The 21,396-nt window shown below is 48.7% G+C and overlaps 1 protein-coding gene across 2 annotated transcripts; it reads left to right on the forward strand.

Annotated features, from left to right (window-relative positions):
* Positions 1-94: 94 nt before the first annotated feature.
* traf3ip2a (TRAF3 interacting protein 2a) lies at positions 95-19,194 on the forward strand. Of its 2 annotated transcripts, XM_055631703.1 has the most exons (7): positions 95-417; positions 5,264-5,478; positions 6,954-7,042; positions 9,811-9,879; positions 13,536-13,652; positions 15,029-15,103; positions 17,562-19,194. In XM_055631703.1, the coding sequence occupies exons 1-7, from the start codon at positions 254-256 to the stop codon at positions 17,715-17,717; spliced, it is 885 nt and encodes a 294-aa protein (XP_055487678.1). In that variant the 5' UTR covers positions 95-253; the 3' UTR covers positions 17,718-19,194. The 2 variants fall into 2 exon arrangements, with proteins under 2 accessions (XP_055487678.1, XP_055487680.1); XM_055631705.1 differs by lacking the exons at positions 95-417; positions 5,264-5,478; positions 6,954-7,042; positions 9,811-9,879 and adding an exon at positions 10,261-10,848.
* The last annotated feature ends 2,202 nt before the right edge of the window (positions 19,195-21,396 follow it).

Genomic DNA, 21,396 nt, shown 5'->3' on the forward strand with positions numbered 1-21,396 from the left:
TTCGGCCCGAAACGTTGCCTATTTCCAGAAGGGTTTCGGCCCGAAACGTTGCCTATTTCCTTCGCTCCATAGATGCTGCTGTACCCGCTGAGTTTCCCCAGCGCTTTTGTCTACATTCTTGGCCGTTGCTTCAGTGTGGGTGGTTGTTGGTGATGTGCCCCGGTTGAGTTAACGCCAGGCTTTGCCCCACCCCCTTGTGTTTGTGCCAGCAGGCGGTGCCGTCGGCTGGCAATTGCCACGGTGCCACAACGTCATGGATCATCCACCACGTCCTAACGTGATGTATCGCCGGGCGGCGGAGGAGGAAGCGGCTGCCCGTCCACGCGGGCACTGCGGGGTTGACACCCCCCGTCCCCGCCCACAGAGGGACCCTCGGACTGGAACACTGCCGGGCATCTTCGTGCCAGAGCAACAACAGTGAGTTACTGGGTTACTTTTTTTTTTTTTTTTTTTTTTTTTTTTTTTTTAGTTTAAATTTCAAAATAGACTTTATTCGACAAACAAACAAAAAAAATTAAAATTAAATTAAAAATTAACAAACAAAATTCATCCGACATTTTCGGAGACTATACAAATATTTTCCAGCACTATTTTTTTACATTTGTCAAATTTCACCAAACAGTCCCCCATCCCGTGCCACTCTGTGGCCCCTGTCCAAGTAATACATATATACAATATAACCATATAATATACCATATAACAATTACAGCACGGAAACAGGCCATCTCGACCCTTCTAGTCCGTGCCAAACACATATTCTCCCCTAGTCCCATATACCTGCGCTCAGACCATAACCCTCCATCCCCTTCCCATCCATATAACTATCCGATTTATTTTTAAATGATAAAAACGAACCTGCCTCCACCACCTTCACTGGAAGCTCATTCCACACAGCTACCACTCTCTGAGTAAAGAAGTTCCCCCTCATGTTACCCCTAAACTTCAGTCCCTTAATTCTCAAGTCATGTCCCTTTGTTTGAATCTTCCCTACTCTCAGTGGGAAAAGCTTTTCCACGTCAACTCTGTCTATCCCTCTCATCATTTTAAAAAACCTCTATCAAGTCCCCCCTTAACCTTCTGCGCTCCAAAGAATAAAGCCCTAACTTGTTCAACCTTTCTCTGTAACTTAGTTGCTGAAACCCAGGCAACATTCTAGTAAATCTCCCCTGTACTCTCTCTATTTTGTTGACATTCTTGCTATAATTAGGCGATCAAAATTGTACACCATACTCCAGAATTGGCCTCACCAATGCCTTGTACAATTTTAACATTACATCCCAACTTCTATACTCAATGTTTACACAGTGCGAAAATTCCATCTGACATTTTCATTTCCACAAAAATGTCCCCCACCCGTGCCACTCATGTGGCCCCCTGGGGTGGGATACCTTCCCTTAATTTAATTTGAGGGGCGTCTCCACCATACCTTGCCCCCTATGTCCAGCAGCGGAAGGACCCTAGACTGTGGCCCTCCCCCACCGAGCCTTGGCGTTGGCTGCACCAAGCTTCAGCGAGTCCCTTAGCACGTACTCCTGCAGTCTGCAGTGGGCCAGTCGGCAACATTCCCTGACGGACATCTCGCTCTGCTGGGTGGTGAGCAACGCTCGGGCAGACCAAAGAGCGTCTTTGACCGAGTTGATGACCCTCCAGCAGCACTCGATGTCAGTCTCTGAATGTGTCCCTGGGAACAGTCCGTAAATCACAGAGTCCTCTGTGACGGAGCTGTTCGGGATAAATCGTTCCAGGGACCCTTGCATACCTCTCCAGACTCTCTCTTTGCAAACCCACACTCTGGGTTACTTCGCAATAACCAACCTGATCTCCCGGTGGCTCAGCACTTCAACTCCCCCTCCCATTCCCAATCCGACCTTTCTGTCCTGGGCCTCCTCCATGGCCAGAGTGAGTCCCACCGCAAATTGGAGGAGCAGCACCACCTCGTATTTTGCTTGGGTAGTTTACACCCCAGCGGTATGAACATTGACTTCTCCAATTTCAGGTAGTCCCTGCTTTCTCCCTCCTTCCCCTCCCCTTCCCAGCTCTCCCACAGCCCACTGTCTCCGCCTCTTCCTTTCTTCTTCCCGCCCCCAACCCCCACCCCCACATCAGTGTGAAGAAGGGTCTCGACCCGAATCGTCACCTATTCCTTCGCTCCGTAGATGCTGCCTCACCCACTGAGTTTCTCCAGCATTTTTGTCTACTGGGTTACTTGGGTCACTTTGAACTGGGTGGCACAGTAGACGTGAGGGGCCGAATGGCCTATTTCTGCCACTATGACTTGTCCATGCTTGCCTTAGTGGGTCGGGGCATTGAGGAAATCCACAGACACCCAGGGACAACGTGCAAACTCCACACAGACAGCACAGACGACACAGCGGGTTCTGCGGCGGGTCGTTCAGAAGGTACATAAGGTTCATTTATTGTCACATACACCAATTGGTGTAGTGAAATTTCACAGGCCAGGCCAGGCCAGTCATACAATTTAAAAAAGCAACAGACTCAAAACACATTTTAACATGAACATCCACCACAGTGACTCCTCCACATTCCTCACTGTAATGGAAGGCGAAATAAAGTTCCAAGTCCTTCCCTTGTTGTTCCCTTGTTGTTCTTCCTCGGTCTGGGGCCTCGAGCGCCCCCCTCCGTTGACGGGACGACCTTGACTGCCGTAGCCGGCGGCGTTTTGGCCCTCCGTGTCGAGGCGTTCTGTTCCTGCATCGGGGGGGATGTCAGCTCCCCCGCGCCGGGCGATCAAACCTCGCGTCGGGGCTGGATAAGGGATAAGGGGTAAGCCATTTAGAACGGAGACGAGGAAACACTTTTTCTCACCGAGAGTGGTGAGGCTGTGGAATTCTCTGCCTCAGAGGGCGGTGGAGGCCGGTTCTCTGGATACTTTCAAGAGAGAGCTAGATAGGGCTCTTAAAGGGCTCGAAGGAGTTGAAAGGCCGCCTCGGAATGTCGAGAGCCCCACCGCGGCCTGCGGACGTACCATCAAGGGCTCGCAGTCCCGGGAGAGGCCGAGTCGGGAGCTCCAACGTTGCAGAAGGTTCGACGCGAGGTCTGATGGCCCGGCGCGGGGGGAGCTTACATACCCCGTCCCTGCCTTCTCCCCATATCCCCTGACTCCGCTATCTTTAAGAGCCCTATCTAGCTCTCTCTTGAAAGCATCCAGAGAACCGGCCTCCACCTCCCTCTGAGGCAGAGAATTCCACAGACTCACCACTCTCTGTGTGAAAAAGTGTTTCCTCGTCTCCGTTCTAAATGGCTTACTCCTTATTCTTAAACTGTGTGTGACCCCTGGTTCTGGACTCCCCCAACATCGGGAACATGTTTCCTGCCTCTAGCGTGTCCAAACCCGTAATAATCTTATATGTTTCAATGAGATCCCAGCCCGGAGCCAGTATTTTAGAGGCCAGTGATTTTGACCTGCTGTGCAGTATCTGGATCGACGGTTGCTCTGTGACCTGGATGTTGAGAGGGAGACTGGTGTATGTGGGTTCAGCTGCAGACCACAGAGGGGATTTAACAAAGAATAAAGTGAGCTGTGGTGTGAAGCTGCTTGCTAACTTATCTTCACAGAAATTGTCAGCAATTGTCCCTCCCTGCTCCCGTCCGGCAGAAGGCACAGAAGCTTGAAAGCTCGCACCACCAGACTCGGGAACAGCTTCTTCCCCTCTGTTATCAGGCTTCTGAACGGCCCTTACATAAGCTAGCTGGCCTCAGACGGCAGTGGAGGCCGCTTCTCTGGTTACTTTCAAGAGAGAGCTAGATAGGGCTCTTAAATAAATATAGCGGAGTCATGGGGCTGTCCCACTGTACGAGCTAATTCAAGAGTTCTCCTGAGTTTCCCCTGATTCGAAATTCGGAGAATTTACGGTAATGGCCACTCGTCGGTACTCGGGGCTCTCGTGGACATTTTTCAACGTTGAAAAATCTTCCCGAGCTTACCGCGTTTCCCGAGTACCTGCCGTTAGCGTTACGAGCCGCTAAGAGACGTCCCCGAGCTCCGACGTACCCGCTATGTACATTCTATGTGCTTACCACTGCCCCCTGAGGCAGAGAATTCCACAGACTCACACCTCTCTGTGAGAAAAAGTGTTTCCTCGTCTCCGTTCTAAATGGCTTACCCCTTATTCTTAAACTGTGGCCCCTGGTTCTGGACTCCCCCAACATCGAACGGGAACATGTCTCCTGCCTCTAGCGTGTCCAAACCCTTAATAATCATATATGTTTCAATGAGATGTTTCTCATCCTAAACTCCAGAGCGTACAAGCCCAGCCGCTCCATTCTCTCAGCATATGACCAGGTTACCCTTAGGCAGTACACCAGAGTCACCAGGTTTTTGTGTGTCCTATAGACTTTAGACTTTAGCGATATAGCAAGTAAACAGGCCCTTCAGGAGACCCCGACGAAATAATCCCGTACACTAGTACTGTCCTAGGCGCAGAGGACTATTTTACAGAAGCCAATTAACCTACAAACCTTGATTGGCCGAATGGACTTATGGAGTAAGTAAGTAAGTTTATTGGCCAAGTATTCACATACAAGGAATTTGCCTTGGTGCTCCACCCACAAGTAACAACTTGACATACAGTGACAGTTACGAATGACTCAGAAAACACTAAACATTAATAATAATAAAACATTAATAATAAAACACCATTGATCAAGTATGTGAACCAACAAAATACCAGATCAAAAGGAGGCTACAGATTTTTGGCTGTTGAGTAGAGCTACTACTCGTGGATAAAAACTGTTTTTATGTCCGGCTGTGGCAGCTTTGACAGTCCGGAGTCGCCTTCCAGAGGGAAGTGATTCAAAGAGTTTGTGGCCAGGGTGAGAGGGGTCAGAGATGATCTTGCCCGCTCGCTTCCTGGCCCTTGCAGTGTACAGTTCATCAATGGAGGGAAGGTTGCAGCCAATAACCTTCACCGGAATTTCATTGTTTAAGAAGGAACTGCAGATGCTGGAGAATCGAAGGTTACACAAAAAACCTGGAGAAACTCAGCGGGTGCAGCAGCATCTATGGAGCGAAGGAAATAGGCGACGTTTCGGGCCGAAACCCTTCTGGAAATAGGCAACGTTTCAGGCCGAAACCCTTCCGGGTTTCGGCCCGAAACGTTGCCTATTTCCTTCGCTCCATAGATGCTGCTGCACCTGCTGAGTTTCTCCAGCTTTTTTGTGTAACCTCCGGAATTTAATTGTTCTGTTTTGGGGCTCTGGACAATAAAACTGTTATGTTATTAAAACATGTTCCTTCTTCTAGGGAGGACGTGTCTGCTGCCAACATCAGAGGGATTGGTGTGGAGAGACCTGGCCTGCCCGATGGTGCTGGTGCTGGTGCTGGTGTGGGGGATGAGGAGCATCCTGCAAGGACTGGTGCTACCCCTTCTTCTCCCCCTCCCCGTGGCCCACGAGACCCCACCACTGCCTCCGCATCCCCAGGCAGTCTGAGGACCGTCGATCTCCCCCGCGACTTCCGTAAGTGTCTCACCGTATCGCACTGTGCAGTCGGGGAGACAGAGAGTTACGGACCCAGCCCAGACCATCACACAAACCAACCTCGCCTCCATTGACCTCGTTTGCACCTCACGCTGCCTCGGCAAGGCCAGCAGCATCATCAAGGAAGGATCAAGCCAGACAATGATCAAGCAAATGCCACGCATTCAACATAGATACATTGACAATAGACAATAGGTGCAGGAGTAGGCCATTCGGCCCTTCGAGCCAGCACCGCCATTCAATGTGATCATAGCTGATCATCCCCAATCAGTACCCCGTTCCTGCTTTCTCCCCATATCCCCCTGACTCTGCTACTTTTAAGCTACCATGACCATAGATTCTCCGAATTTCGAATCAGGGGAAACTCAGGAGAGCTCTTGAATTAGCTCGTACAGTGGGACAGCCCCATTACTCCGCAATCTTTAAGAGCCCTATCTAGCTCTCACTTGAAAGCATCCAGAGAACCGGCCTCCACCGCCCTCTGAGGCGGAGAATTCCACAGACTCGCCACTCTGTGAGAAAAAGTGTTTCCTCGTCTCCGTTCTAAATGGCTTACTCCTTATTCTTAAACTGTGTGTGGCCCCTGGTTCTGGACTCCCCCAACATCGGGAACTTGTTTCCTGCCTCTAGCGTGTCCAAACCCTTAATAATCTTATATGTTTCAATGAGATGCCCTCTCATCCTCCTAAACTCCAGAGTGTACAAGCCCAGCCGCTCAATTCTCTCAGCATATGACAGTCCCGCCATCCCGGGAATTAACCTTGTAAACCTACGCTGCACTCCCTCAATAGCAAGAATGTCCTTCCTCAAATTAGGGGGCCAAAACTGCACACAATACTCCAGGTGTGGTCTCACTAGGGCTCTGGATGTGAAGGAACCATGGAAAAAGTTGCCCCTCAGGTTCCTATTAATTAATTTCCCCTTCACCTTAAACCTATGCTCCTGGATTCCCCTACTCTGGGTAAAAGACTATCCATTTACCCGATCTATTCCTCTCATGATTTTGTACACCTCTGTAAGATCACCCCTCGTCCACCTGCTCCTAGCCTGCTCAACCTCTCCCTGTAACTCATGCCCTTGAGTCCTCCTTGTGATTGAGGCAGTGCAGAGTAGGTTCACGAGATTGATCCCTGGGATGGCGGGACTGTCATATGAGGAAAGATTGAAAAGACTGGGCTTGTATTCACTGCAGTTTAGAAGGATGAGGAGGGGGTTCTTATAGAAACATATAAAATTATAAAAGGACTGGACAAGCTAGATGCAGGAAAAATGTTCCCAATGTTGGGCGAGTCCAGAACCAGGGGCCACAGTCTTAGAATAAAGGGGAGGCCATTTAAGACTGAGGTGAGAAGACATTTTTTCACCCAGAGAGTTGCAAATTTGTGGAATTTTTGATCTTCTCTCCGCCCTTCCCATCGGGACAAGTAGTTGATGTGCATGTTTTGTCACACTAGGGAAGGTGTTTGTGACGTACTCCTTGGATACAGCAAATGAGATCTTCCCCTTTGTCAACTTTCTCCGCGGCAATGGCTTTGAGACGACAGTAAGTAGTTTTCTCAATTCCTTGATTCCTTGACCTTCAGCGTTTCTACCCCAGAAACAGTGTATGTTCACAAGTTGCCAGGTGTTAGGAGCAGAATTAGGCCATTCGGCCCAGCACTCTGTGTCTATCTTCGATTATTACTTGTGTCCCAATAATGCAACATCTGTATTCCGCCTTGCTTGTTTGTGCTGCACATAGAAACAGAGAAACGTAGAAAATAGGTGCAGGAGTAGGCCATTCGGCCCTTCTAGCCAGCACCGCCATTCACTATGATCATGGTTGATCATCCAACTCAGTATCTCACCCCAACCATGGACTGTTTACCCTCCTACCATCCGGGAGGCGCTACAGGTCTCTCCGTTGCCGAACCAGCAGGTCGAGGAACAGCTTCTTCCCGACGGCTGTCACTCTACTCAACAACGTACCTCGGTGACTGCCAATCACCACCCCCCCCCCCCGGACACTTATTATTATTTATTCAAATCATGTGCTATGTCGCTCTTCCAGGGAGATGCTAAATGCATTTCGTTGTCTCTGTACTGTACACTGACAATGACAATTAAAATTGAATCTGTATCCTGTTCCTGCCTTCTCTCCATACCCCTTGATCCCTTTAGCCACAAGGGCCACATCTAACTCCCTCTTAAATATAGCCAATGAACTGGCCTCAACTACCCTCTGTGGCAGCGAGTTCCACAGATTCACCACTCCCTGTGTGAAAAATGTTTTTCTCATCTTTTTCTCAATCATGTCTGGTCTATCCCTCCCTCCTAACCCCATGCTCCTGCCTTTGCACTGCGCACATGGCTCCCATATTAGGCAGACACATTCCCTGGCCTTCCAATGTTGGGGGAGTCCAGAACCAGGGGCCACAGTTTAAGAATAAGGGGTAAGCCATTTAGAACGGAGACGAGGAAACACTTCTTCTCACAGAGAGTGGTGAGTCTGTGGGATTCTCTGCCTCAGAGGGCGGTGGTGGCAGGTTCTCTGGATGCTTTCAAGAGAGAGCTGGATAGGGCTCTTAAAGATAGCGGAGTCAGGGGATATGGGGAGAAGGCAGGAACGGGGTACTGATTGGGGATGATCAGCCATGATCACATTGAATGGCGATAGACAAAAGTGCTGGAGAAACTCAGCGAGTGCGGCAGCATCTATGGAGCGAAGGAAATAGGCAACGTTTCGGGTCGAGACCCTTCTTCAGACTGATGTAGGGTGTGGGGGGGGGGGGGGTGAGGAGCAGAAAGGAGAAAGGAAGAGGAGGAGCCCGAGGGCTGAGGGAGATGTGAGAAGGGGAGGAGACAGCAAGGACTACCGGAAATTGAAGGAGTCATAGCCATGAAGGAGTCACCAGCCATAAATGTGAACAAAACCAAGGAGATTGTCGTCGATTTCAGAAGGAAAATTCAGCCCAGTCACACTCCACTTTGCATCAACAACTCAGCAGTGGAGCAGGTGAAAAGCATCAAGTTCCTGGGGGTGCATATAACGGACACCTTAACCTGGTCCACAAACATTACATCTCTGGCAAAACGGGCACAGCAGCGGTTGTACTTCCTCCGCAGGTTGAGAAGTTTACACCTCCACCCTCCCATCCTCACCACATTCTACAGAAGCACAATTGAGTCGGTCATGACCAGCTGCATCTCTACGTGGTGTGGCAGCTGTACAGCTGCGGACTGGAAGTGCCTTCAGAGAGTGGTGAGGACAGCGGAAAAAATCATTGGGACTTCTCTTCCTTCCATCATGGACATGGGGTACAAGCGCTGTCTGAGTAGAGCTAAGGGCATTATCAGAGCCCCCACACACCCACAATTTGGACTGTTCATACTGCTTAACTCTGGGAGGAGGTACCGCAGCATGAAGAGCGGGACAACTAGGTTCTGCAACAGCTTCATCCCCCAGGCCATAAGATTACTGAACAATCAAAAAAACCGCGGCTAGAACTTTTTAAATATCGTCACTTTTAAAAACTTTTTAATATATATTTATTTTACAGAACCATGCGCATGACGCATTTTTATGGACGCACCTAGAACTTTTAACTTTTAACTGATTTTGGAGAGTAAAATGCAACGAAATTTCGTTCAAGGTGCACTGTGTCTAGGTGTATATCTGAATGACAATAAAGTTTTCATTCATTCATTCATTCATTATGCCGCTAGGGTGCAGGCTGTCCAAGCGGAATATGAGGTGCTGCTCCTCCAGTTTCCGGTGGTGAATGGCGGTGCTGGCTGGAAGGGCCGAACGGCCTACTCCCGCACCTATTGTCTATTGTCTACAGTATTGTGGTGCTGGGGTTGTTTTTATTGTTTTGCTTTGTAAATTATTGATTAAATTGATTTTATTTTTGGTTAAAAACAAGTCAGTTGTGTAGGATTTTGTGCGATCGCCTTCAAAGAGCCGGCCTCAATGACCTATATGGTCATTGTAGTGTCCTGTGGGTGAGTTCACAAACTCTATCCCATCCTCGTTGCCAATTGTAGAGTCTTTGGGTACTTGGAACTAACTCAAAAGAACTCTCAGATACAGGAGTAAACTAACAAGTTTCTTTATTGTACGATGCCACCATGAGTCTCCTCTAACGCATGCGTCCCCTCCCACAAGACATAACATATGCTAATTATATTACATACATCACACTCATAAGGTCATAAGGGATAGGAGCGGAATTAGGCCATTCGGCCCATCAAGTCTACTCCGCCATTCAATCATGGCTGATCACTCTCTCCCTCCTAACCCCATTCTCTCTGCATCTGGTTGTCCAACAGATCGACATGTTTGAGAACTCATTACGTGGAATGGACATCACCAAGTGGATGGAAGGATACGTGACCAATGTAAGGAACATGGATAGGTGACGGTTCATAGACTGCTTGAGTAAGACGGCGGGTCAGGAAGCGACTGTGGAGAACATGGATAGGTGACGTATCACAGAGTGCTGGAGTAACTCAGTGGGTCAGGCAGCATCTGTGGAGAACATGGATAGGTGACGTTTCACAGAGTGCTGGAGTAACTCAGCGGGTCAGGCAGCATCTGTGGGGAACATGGATAGGTGACGTTTCACAGAGTGCTGGAGTAACTCAGTGGGTCAGGCAGCATCTATGGAGCTAAGGAAATAGGCAATGTTTCGGGCCGAAACCCGTAAGGGTTTCGGCCCGAAACGTTGCCTATTTCCAGAAGGATTTCGGCCCGAAAAGTTGCCTATTTCCTTAGCTCCATAGATGCTGCTGCACCATAACTCAGCGGGTCAGGCAGCATCTGCGGAGAACATGGATAGGTGACGTTTCACAGAGTGCTGGAGTAACTCAGCGGGTCAGGCAGCATCTGTGGAGAACATGGATAGGTGACTTTTCACAGAGTGCTGGAGTAACTCAGCGGGTCAGGCAGCATCTGTGGAGAACATGGATAGGTGACGTTTCGGATCGAGACACTTGTTCAGACTGAGAGTCTGGTGAAAGGAGATGAGAGATTTTGATGGTATTTAGGACAAATGAATGGAAGATATGCAGAAAGCAATGATGTTCAAGGAAATGTGGAGCCCACAATGGTCCATTGTTGGCTGTGGTGTAGATGATAATGAGTTAACATTGACGGTGGAATTCAAGAGGACAACAGTGAAACTAGTATGACGACTAGGTGTGGGGGAGGGGTGGAGAGGGAGAGAGGGAAAGCCAGGATTACTTGAAGTTAAAGAAGTCAATGTTCACGCTGCTGGGGTGTAAGCTGCCCCAGCAAAATATGAGGTGCTGCTCCTCCGATTTGCGCTGGGCCTCACTCTGACAGTGGAGAAGGCCCAGGACAGAAAGGTCAGTGTGGGAATGGGGAGGGGATTTCAAATTTTTAGCAACTGGGGAGATCACTGGATCACCTGTTCACCTGATGGCTGTTTGAATTGACATGTATGTGAATTTGATCGAAGAACTGAACAGACTAATCTAACTGAAGAACTCAACAGACTAATCAAAATAGGACGTACATGGTAAATGGTAGGGAATTGAAGAATACAGTTGAACAGAGGGATCTGGGAATAACCGTGCATAGTTCCTTGAAGGTGGAATCGCATATAGATAGGGTGGTAAAGAAAGCTTTTGGTATGCTAGCCTTTATAAATCAGAGCATTGAGTAAAGAAGCTGGGATGTAATGTTAAAATTGTACAAGGCATTGGTGAGACCAAATCTGGAGTATGGTGTACAATTTTGGTCGCCCAATTATAGGAAGGATGTCAACAAAATAGAGAGAGTACAGAGGAGATTTACTACAATGTTGCCTGGGTTTCAGCAACTAAGTTACAGAGAAAGGTTGAACAAGTTAGGGCTTTATTCTCTGGAGCGCAGAAGGTTAAGGGGGGACTTGATAGAGGTCTTTAAAATGATGAGAGGGATAGACAGAGTTGATATGGAATTTGAGAATAGGGAAGATTCAAACAAGAGGACATGACTTCAGAATTAAGGGACAGAAGTTTAGGGGTAACATGAGGGGGAACTTCTTTACTCAGAGAGTGGTAGTGGTGTGGAATGAGCTCCCAGTGGAAGTGGTGGCGGCAGGTTCGTTGGTATCATTTAAAAATTAATTGGATAGGCATATGGATGAGAAGGGAATGGAGGGTTATGGTATGAGTGCAGGCAGGTGGGACTAAGGGAAAAAAGTTGTTCGGCACGGACTAGAAGAGCCGAGATGGCCTGTTTCCGTGCTGTAATGGTTATATGGTTATATGGTTATAATGGAAGCACGGTGGCGCAGCGGTAGAGTTGCTGCCTCTCGGCGCCAGAGACCCGGGTTCCATCTTGACTACGGGCGCTGCCTGTACCGAATTTATACCTTCTCCCCGTGACCTGCGTGGGTTTTCTCCGAGATCTTCGGTTTCCTCCCACACTCCAAAGACGTACAGGTTTGTAGGTTAATTGGCTTCAGTGAACTTGTAAATTGTCCCTGGTATGTGTAGGATAGTGTGCGGGGATCGCTGGTCGGCGCTGACCCGGTGGGCCGAATGGCCTGTTGCTGTGCTCTCTGTTTAAAGTCTAAAGGTCTTTGGAGAGGGTGAAGAATGAGACTCATAGAATGCTGCCTCAAGTCGGTGTCACAAGTTTCCACAATAACGTGTTCTAACGTGAACTTTCCACAAGTTCACGTTATAGTAGCAGAATTAGGCCATTCGGCCCATTGAGTCCACTCTGCCATTCAATCATGCCTGATCTCTGCTTCTCAATCCCATTTTCCTGCCTTCTCCCCATAACAATAGACAATAGGCATTGATGAATAGAAATTCTGAATCAATGCTATAAGACTGTTCTGTAAGACAAAATGGTTGGCCAGGTAGACTGAAACAAAGGACATAAGATGGCTGCTGACCAGGCTTGCTGGAACAGGCTGTTAGGCGGGAATACACAATGTCTTGCAGTTACTGTGTAGTCATGAATAAAGGATCACAGGCCCAGTCTGACAAGATTGAGGAATACACAACCCCCCCCCCCCCCCCTTGCCAGGAAGACTAAGGGATGAAATGGTCTGAGATTATGTGTGGTTCCTCTATCATCCCCTTATATGTACATACTTGGTTTCCTGTATTCTTCCAACGTGTCGGTTCTTTGATCGGGGGGGAATGTGGGAGGTGCTAAACGGTGGCATTAACATATAAAGAGCCTTGCAATTAAAGGCAGTCAGCTTGACTCTTTGCCAGGTTGTAACCTGTGTGAAGACTCCTGCTCCATAAACGTACGTTTAAAGCAACCCCGGTGCCTGGTCGATTATTGTCGAAACAACCGATGTGAGAGAGAAACGTGAATCAACAGCATTAGGTGCAGGAGTAGGCCATTCAGCCCTTCGAGCCAGCACCGCCATTAAATGTGATCATGGCTGATCATCCCCAATCAGTACCCCGTTCCTGCCTTCTTCCCGTATCCCCCGACTCCACAATCTTTAAGAGCCCTATCTAGCTCTCTCTTGAAAGTATCCAGAGAACCGGCCTCCACCGCCCTCTAAGGCACAGAATTCCACAGTGTTTCCTCGTCTCCGTTCTAAATGGCTTACTCCTTATTCTTAAACTGTGGCCCCTGGTTCTGGACTCCCCCAACATCGGGAACATGTTTCCTGCCTCTAGCGTGTCCAAACCCTTAATAATCTTATATGTTTCAATGTGATATCCTCTCATCCTTCTAAACTACAGAGTGTACAAGCCCAGCCGCTCCATTCTCTCAGAAAATGGCAGTCCCGCCATCCCGGGAATTAACCTTGTAAACCTACGCTGCACTCCCTCAATAGCAAGAATGTCCTTCCTCAAATTAGGGGGCCAAAACTGCACACAATACTCCAGGTGTGGTCCCACTAGGGCTCTGTACAACTGCAGAAGAACGTCTTTGCTCCTATATTCGATTCCTCATGTTATGTCTGTCGACATTCCGAATGTTCGCAATCTTCCAAAGGAATTTACGTGAGAGAGATCTCCATTCTTACGGTTGTTGGCGATTTCAGCTGTTTCCGTGTCGTTGTCTGCAGAGAGAAGTGATGATAGTCATCGCCATCAGTCCGAAATACAAGCGGGATATCGAGGGAACTGGATTTCAGCAACTGGGAGATGAGCATGGCTTGCACACCAGATACATCCACAAAATGGTGAGACCTCCCGGTACCTGACCTGTTTACCCATCAACCTCCTTGTCACCCACCCCTCTCCCCCCCCCAACACCCTCCCTCCCCCACCATCTCCCCCCCCCCCCCACCCCACTATCCCCGCCACCCCCACCTGACCCGCTGAGTTACTCCAGCACTCTGAAACGTCACCTATCCATGTTCTCCACAGATGCTGCTGCCTGACCCGCTGAGTTACTCGAGCACTCTGTGAAACGTCACCTATCCATGTTCCCCATAGATGCTGCCTGACCCGCTGAGTTTCTCCAGCACTCTGTGAAACGTCACCTATCCATGTTCTCCACAGATGCTGCCTGAGCCGCTGAGTTACTCCAGCACTCTGTGAAACGTCACCTATCCATGTTCTCCACAGATGCTGCCTGACCCGCTGAGTTACTCCAGCACTCTGTGAAACGTCACCTATCCGTGTTCTCCACAGATGCTGCCTGACCCGCTGAGTTATGGTGCAGCAGCATCTATGGAGCTAAGGAAATAGGCAACTTTTCGGGCCGAAATCCTACTGGAAATAGGCAACGTTTCGGGACGAAACCCGTAAGGGTTTCGGCCCGAAACGTTGCCTATTTCCTTAGCTCCATAGATGCTGCTGTACCCGCTGAGTTACTCCAGCACTCTGTGAAACGTCACCTATCCATGTTCTCCACAGATGCTGCCTGACCCGCTGAGTTACTCCAGCACTCTGTGAAACGTCACCTATCCATGTTCTCCACAGATGCTGCCTGACCCGCTGAGTTACTCCAGCACTCTGTGAAACGTCACCTATCCATGTTCTCCACAGATGCTGCCTGACCCGCTGAGTTACTCCAGCACTCTGTGAAACGTCACCTATCCATGTTCTCCACAGATGCTGCCTGACCCGCTGAGTTACTCCAGCACTCTGTGAAGAAACGTCACCTATCCATGTTCTCCACAGATGCTGCCTGACCCGCTGAGTTATGGTGCAGCAGCATCTATGGAGCTAAGGAAACAGGCAACTTTTCGGGCCGAAATCCTTCTGGAAATAGGCAACGTTTCGGGCCGAAACCCTTACGGGTTTCGGCCCGAAACGTTGCCTATTTCCTTAGCTCCATAGATGCTGCCTGACCCGCTGAGTTACTCCAGCACTCTGTGAAACGTCACCTATCCATGTTCTCCACAGATGCTGCCTGACCCGCTGAGTTACTCCAGCACTCTGTGAAACGTCACCCATCCATGTTCTCCACAGATGCTGCCTGACCCGCTGAGTTACTCCAGCACTCTGTGAAACGTCACCTATCCATGTTCTCCACAGATGCTGCCTGACCCGCTGAGTTACTCCAGCACTCTGTGTCTTTTTTAAGAGCTGTATATTTTGTTTGTTGCAGATGCAGGTTGAATTCATCCAACAAGCAAGCATGAACTTCAGATTTATCCCTGTATTATTTCCAAATGCTACCAAGGCAAGTAAAACCAGGTGTTCTAAAGATTCAAACATTTAAAACACATAGATTCAAACCAAATCTGTGAATACTGGGTGGCACGGTGGATGGTGCAGCGGGTAGAGCTGCTGCCTCACAGTGCCAGAGACCCGGGTTCCATCCTGACTACGGGCGCTGTCTGCACGCAGTTTGTACCTTCTCCCCGTGACCTGCGTGGGTTTTTTTCTCCGAGTTCAAGAGTCAAGAGTGTTTTATTGTCATATGTCCCGGATGGGACAATGAAATTCTTACAGAATATGTGAATATGTAAATATTGTAAAGTTTGATAAATAACAATAATATAGTCTTCGGCTTACTGCCACTTTCCAAAGCTGTGCAGGTCTGTAGGTGAATTGGCTTAGTAAATTGTCCCTAGTGTGTGCAGGATAGTGTTAGTGTGCGGGGATCGCTGTTCAGCGCGGACTCGGTGGGCCGAAGGGCCTGTTTCCGTGCTGTATCTCTAAACTTTCAAAAAGTACTTTCACACCTCCTTCCCCCACTCCCCCCCCCCCAACACACCTACCCCACACACACGCCCTCCTCCACACACCTCCCCTGCTACCGCACATACCCCCTCCCGCAAAGCCCCTGATATAGTCACTGTGCACGTATCCTGGGTTTAACCATATAACAATTACAGCACGGAAACAGGCCATCTCGACCCTTCTAGTCCGTGCCGAACACATAATCTCCCCTAGTCCCATATACCTGCGCTCAGACCATAACCCTCCATTCCCTTCCCATCCATATAACTATCCAATTTATTTTTAAATGATAAAAACGAACCTGCCTCCACCACCTCCACTGGAAGCTCATTCCACACAGCCACCACTCTCTGAGTAAAGAAGTTCCCCCTCATGTTACCCCTAAACTTCTGTCCCTTAATTCTCATGTCATGTCCCCTTGTTTGAATCTTCCCTACTCTTAGTGGGAAAAGCTCATCCACGTCAACTCTATCTATCCCTCTCATAATTTTAAAAACCTCTATCAAGTCCCCCCTTAACCTTCTGCGCTCCAAAGAATAAATACCTATCTTGTTCAACCTTTCTCTGTAACTTAGTTGCTGAAACCCAGGCAACATTCTAGTAAATCTCCTCTGTACTCTCTCTATTTTTCTGATGCTGGAATTCATAGTAATTCAGTTAGTTGACAAAAACAATTCAGCGGCACGATGGCGCAGCGGGTAGAGCTGCTGCCTTACAGCACCAGAGGCCCGGGCACCATCCTGACCTCGGCTGGAGTCTGTACGCCCCCTCCGTGACCTCCAGGGCTTCCCCCGGGTCATCCCACATCCCAAAGACACGTGCGGGTTTGTAGGTTCATTGGTTTAAGTAAATTGCCCCAGAGAGTGCAGGATGCAAAAAGTGGGAGCATTTAGTTCAAGGTTTAGTTTAGAGATACAGGAACAGAAGCAGGCCATTCGGCCCATCGAGTAGGTGCCGGCCAGCGATCACCACACACTAACACTATCCTACACGCACCAGGGGACGATTGTACACTTATACCAAGCCAACTAACCTACTGACCTGTACATCCTTTGAAGTGGGCAGATGCGTGGCAGATGCAGTTTAATGCGGATAAATGTGAGGTTATCCACTTTGGTAGCAAAAACAGGAAGGCAGATTTTTATCTAAATGGCGTCAAGTTGGGGAAAGGCACAACGGGATCTGGGGGTCCTTGTACATCAGTCTATGAAAATAAGCATGCAGGTACAGCAGGCAGTGAAGAAAGCAAATGGCATGTTGGCCTTTATAACAAGAGGAGTCGAGTATAGGAGCAAAGAGGTCCTTCTGCAGTTGTACAGAGCACTAGTGAGACCACACCTGGAGTATTGTGTGCAGTTTTGGTCCCCTAATTTGAGGAAGGACATTCTTGCTATTGAGGGAGTGCAGAGTAGGTTTACAAGGTTAATTCCCGGGATGGCGGGACTGTCATATGCTGAGAGAATGGAGCGGCTGGGATTGTACACTCTGAAGTTTAGAAGGATGAGAGGATATCTCATTGAAACATGTAAGATTATTAAGATGTTTGTACACTCTAGAGGCAGGAAACATGTTCCCGATCTTGGTGGCGTCCAGAACCAGGGGCCACAGTTTAAGAATAAGGGGTAAGCCATTTAGAACGGAGACGAGGAAATACTTTTTCTCACAGAGAGTTGTGAGTCTGTGGAATTTTCTGCCTCAGAGTGCGGTGGAGGCCGGTTCTCTGGATGCTTTCAAGAGAGAGCTAGATAGGGCTCTTAAAGATAGTGGAGTCAGGGGATATGGGGAGAAGGCAGGAACGGGGTACTGATTGGGGAATGATCAGCCATGATCACATTGAATGGCGGTGCTGACTCGAAGGGCCGAATGGCCTACTCCTGCACCTATTGTCTATTGTCTATTGACTGTACATGATCACAATCACATGTATGTTACTGACGTGTTGACTCTCCCCGCAGACACACGTGCCCGTCTGGCTGCAGAACACGCATGTGTACTCGTGGCCGAGAGACAGCAAGCGTATCCTGCTGCGGCTGCTGAGGGTGGAGGAGTACGTGGCCCCCCCCATCGGGCAGCTGCCCACCATCCGCGCCGTCCCCATCAAAACCCTCTGAGTGGCTCCACCTGTCCACGGAGCTCCCCTACCCTCCCCTCCCCTCCCCCCCAACGTCAGGGAGGTTGGGCAGCCCGCCCAAAGTGGACGTCACGCAGGTGGCTGAACAAGGGTGCTGACCCGAAACTTCGCCCATCCGTAAGCCGTCAAGAGTCAAGAGTGTTTTATTGTCGGTGTGTCCCAGATAGAACAATGACATTCTCATCTGGAGCAGCGCAACTCAATGTGACATTGGGGCAGTTCGGTGGTGCAGCGGGTAGAGTCGCTGCCTCACAGCGCCGGAGACCCGGGTTCCATCCCGACTACGGGTGCCGTCTGTACGGAGTTTGTACCTTCTCCCCGTGACCTGCGTGGGTTTTCTCCGGGTGCTCCAGTTTCCTCCCACACTCCAAAGACGTGCAGGTTTGTAGGTTAATTGGCTTCTGTAAATTGTAAATTGTCCCTAGTGTGTGTAGGGCAGTTTTTTAGTATATGTGGTTATCGCTGTTAGCGAACAAAGATCTTGAAGAAATACAAAACATTGCTAAAGTTCTCAAAGGTATTTGTAATGCACAAAATATCGACATGAATATAGAGTCTGTAGCTTGTTTCGGGTATGCACCAGTGACCTCAGCTGAGGTAGAAAGAAGATTTTCACAACTGAAGCATATTCTGACTGACAAACGACATAGTTTAACACCAGATAATTTGAAAAAAATGCTAGTAGTAGTACAACAAGGCACCTTTGGTCATTTAATGTAATATACCTTGATAATTAGCATTTTTAACCATATTTTGGTGGTGGAAATACGTGCCTTTTTATGCATTTTTTTTGTCAATAAATGCCTTTTCGTGTCTTTTTTTGTAATTTTATGATGCCATTTTGCCTGCCTATTTCAGAGTTTTAGCTCCTAAACACCCTGGCCCTATCGATTACATTTGTGCAACTAAGGGGAATAAAACAGGGAGATGCCCTAACAGGATAAATGAAAATCTTTGTAAATAAAAATAACATGGGTAAATAAAACTCATTGATTTCATTAACGTCACCACTAACTTCCACCCTGCCTTCACATTCACCTGGACTATCCCTGACAACCCTCTCAAGGGTGGTGGGTGTACGGAACGCGCTGCCAGAGGAGGTAGTTGAGGCTGGGACTATCGCAAAGTTTAATAAACATTTGGACAGGCACGTGGATAGGACAGGTTTAGAGGGATATGGGCCAAATGCAGGCAGGTGGGACTAGTGTAGATGGGACATGTTGGTCAGTGTGGATCAAATGGGATGAAGGGCCTGTTTCCACGCTGTATCACTCTGAGACTTTCCCTTTTCCTCATCTCTGTCTCCACAGGGGGCAGACTATTGACACGTCCACTACAAACCTACCAACAGTTATCTGGACTACACTTCTTCCCACCCTGCCTCTTGAATGAATGAATGAATAAGTTTATTAGCCAAGTATTCACATACAAGGAATTTGCCTTGGTGCTCCGCACACAAGTGACAACGTGACATACAGTGACAGTTAGGAATGACCCATAAAACATTAATAATAAAACATTATCAATTAAACATGTGAATTAAATAAAATACCAGATCAAAGGGAGGCTACAGATTTTTGGTTATTGAGTAGAGCAACTACTCGTGGATAAAACTGTTTTTATGTCTGGCTGTGGCAGCTTTGACAGTCCAGAGTCGCCTTCCAGAGGGAAGTGATTCAAAGAGTTTGTGGCCAGGGTGAGAGGGGTCAGAGATGATCTTGCTAGCTCGCTTCCTGGCCCTTGCAGTGTACAGTTCATCAATGGAGGGAAGGTTGCAGCCAATAACCTTCTCTGCTGATCGGACGATTCGCTGCAGCCTCCAGGTGTTGTGCTTGGTAGCTGAGCCAAACCAGACCATGATGGAGAAGGTGAGGACAGACTCTACGATGGCCGTGTAGAATTGGACCATCATTGCCTGTGGCAGATTGTGCTTCCTCAGCTGCCGCAGGAAGTACATCCTCTGTTGGGCCTTATTGACTGGAGTCGATGGTAGCCCCCCAGTTAAGGTCCTTGGAGATGATGGTTCCCAGGAACTTAAAAGACTCCACAGATGTGACTGTGGTGTTGTTGATGGTGAGTGAAGACGCTATACCCTACTTTCAATTCCTCCGTCTCTGCCGCATCAGCTCCCAAGACGAGGCTTTCAATACAAGGACATCTGAGGTGCCCTTGTTCTTTCAACGTGGTTTCCTCCCAGCTGTAATAAATGGGCCCCTCACCTGCATCTCCTCTGTCCTGTAGTTCTGCTCTCATTCCAGCTTGCCCCAGATGCAACAAGGTTCCAGTTCCCTCGGTCCTCACCATTCATTCCCCTAGTCTACACATCCAACACATCAATCACTGACATTTCCATGGGCGACGTTTTGGGTCAAGACACTTCTCAACCCGAAACATCGCCCATTCCTTCTCTCCAGAGATGCTGCCTCACCCGCTGAGTTACTCCAGCATTCAAAGTCTACCTTCGGCTTTACCAGCGTCAGCAGTTCTTTTTGTTACACGCTGATCATGGGAGACCCCTTCCACCCCAGCAACCGACTGTTCCAGCTGCTACGGTCAGGCAAACGCCTCCGTTGCCATGCTGTGAGAACGGAGAGGTTGAGAAGGAGTTTCTTCCCGGAGGCCATTAGGACTGTAAACTCCTATCTCTCCAGGGACTAACTTTACTGTTGTGTGGTGTCATTTTTTTCTCTTACTTCCCCCCCACAAATATGTAATATGTGAATATGAGATTCTGTTCCATTCTGTTTGGAGTTTGTTTGTTTGTTTGTTGCACAAGTCCGCGAGCATTGCCACTTTTCATTTAACTGCACCTCATATGTGTATGTGACGAATAAACTTGACTTGACTTGACATATCCATGGTCTGCAAAGTTTACTTTAGTTTAGAGATACAGCGTGGAGAAAGGCCCTTCGGCACCCGAGTCCGCGCAGCCCAGCGAATACCCCGCACATTAACACTATCCTACACGCACCAAGGACAATTTACAATTTTATACCAAGCCGTTTAATCTAAAAACCTGCACGTCTTTGGAGTGTGGGAGGAGAGCAGAGCACCCGGAGAAAACCCACGCAAGTCACGGGGAAAACGTACAAACTGCGTACACACAGCGCCCGTAGTCAGGTTGGAAGCTGGGTCTCTGGCGCTGTGAGGCAGCAACTCTACCACTGCTACACAAAAATGCTGGAGAAACTCATTGTGGTGCAGCAGCATCTATGGAGCGAAGGAATAGGCAACGTTTCGGGCCCAAACCCTTCTTTAGACTGATGGACCACCCATCAGTGTGAAGAAGGGTTTTGGCCCAAAACGTTGCCTATTTCCTTCGCTACATAGATGCTGCCGCACCCGCTGAGTTTTTCCAGCATTTTTGTCTACCTTCGATTTTCCAGCATCTGCTGTTCCTTCTTAAACTCTATCACTGAGCCACGTTAATGTCTAAATTGGTTGGCAGACAGGAAACAAAGAGTAGGGATTGTTCAAGCAGGAACTGCAGATGCTGGAAGATCGAACGTACACAAAATTGCTGGAGAAACTCAGCGGGTGCAGCAGCATCTATGGAGCGAAGGAAATAGGCGACGTTTCGGGCCGAAACCCTTCTTCAGACTGATGGGGGGTGGGGGGGGAGAAGGAAGGAAAAGGGGAGGAGGAGGAGCCCGAGGGCG

The sequence above is a fragment of the Leucoraja erinacea genome, unplaced genomic scaffold (genome assembly GCF_028641065.1).
Source record: "Leucoraja erinacea ecotype New England unplaced genomic scaffold, Leri_hhj_1 Leri_87S, whole genome shotgun sequence".
NCBI lineage: Eukaryota > Metazoa > Chordata > Chondrichthyes > Rajiformes > Rajidae > Leucoraja > Leucoraja erinaceus.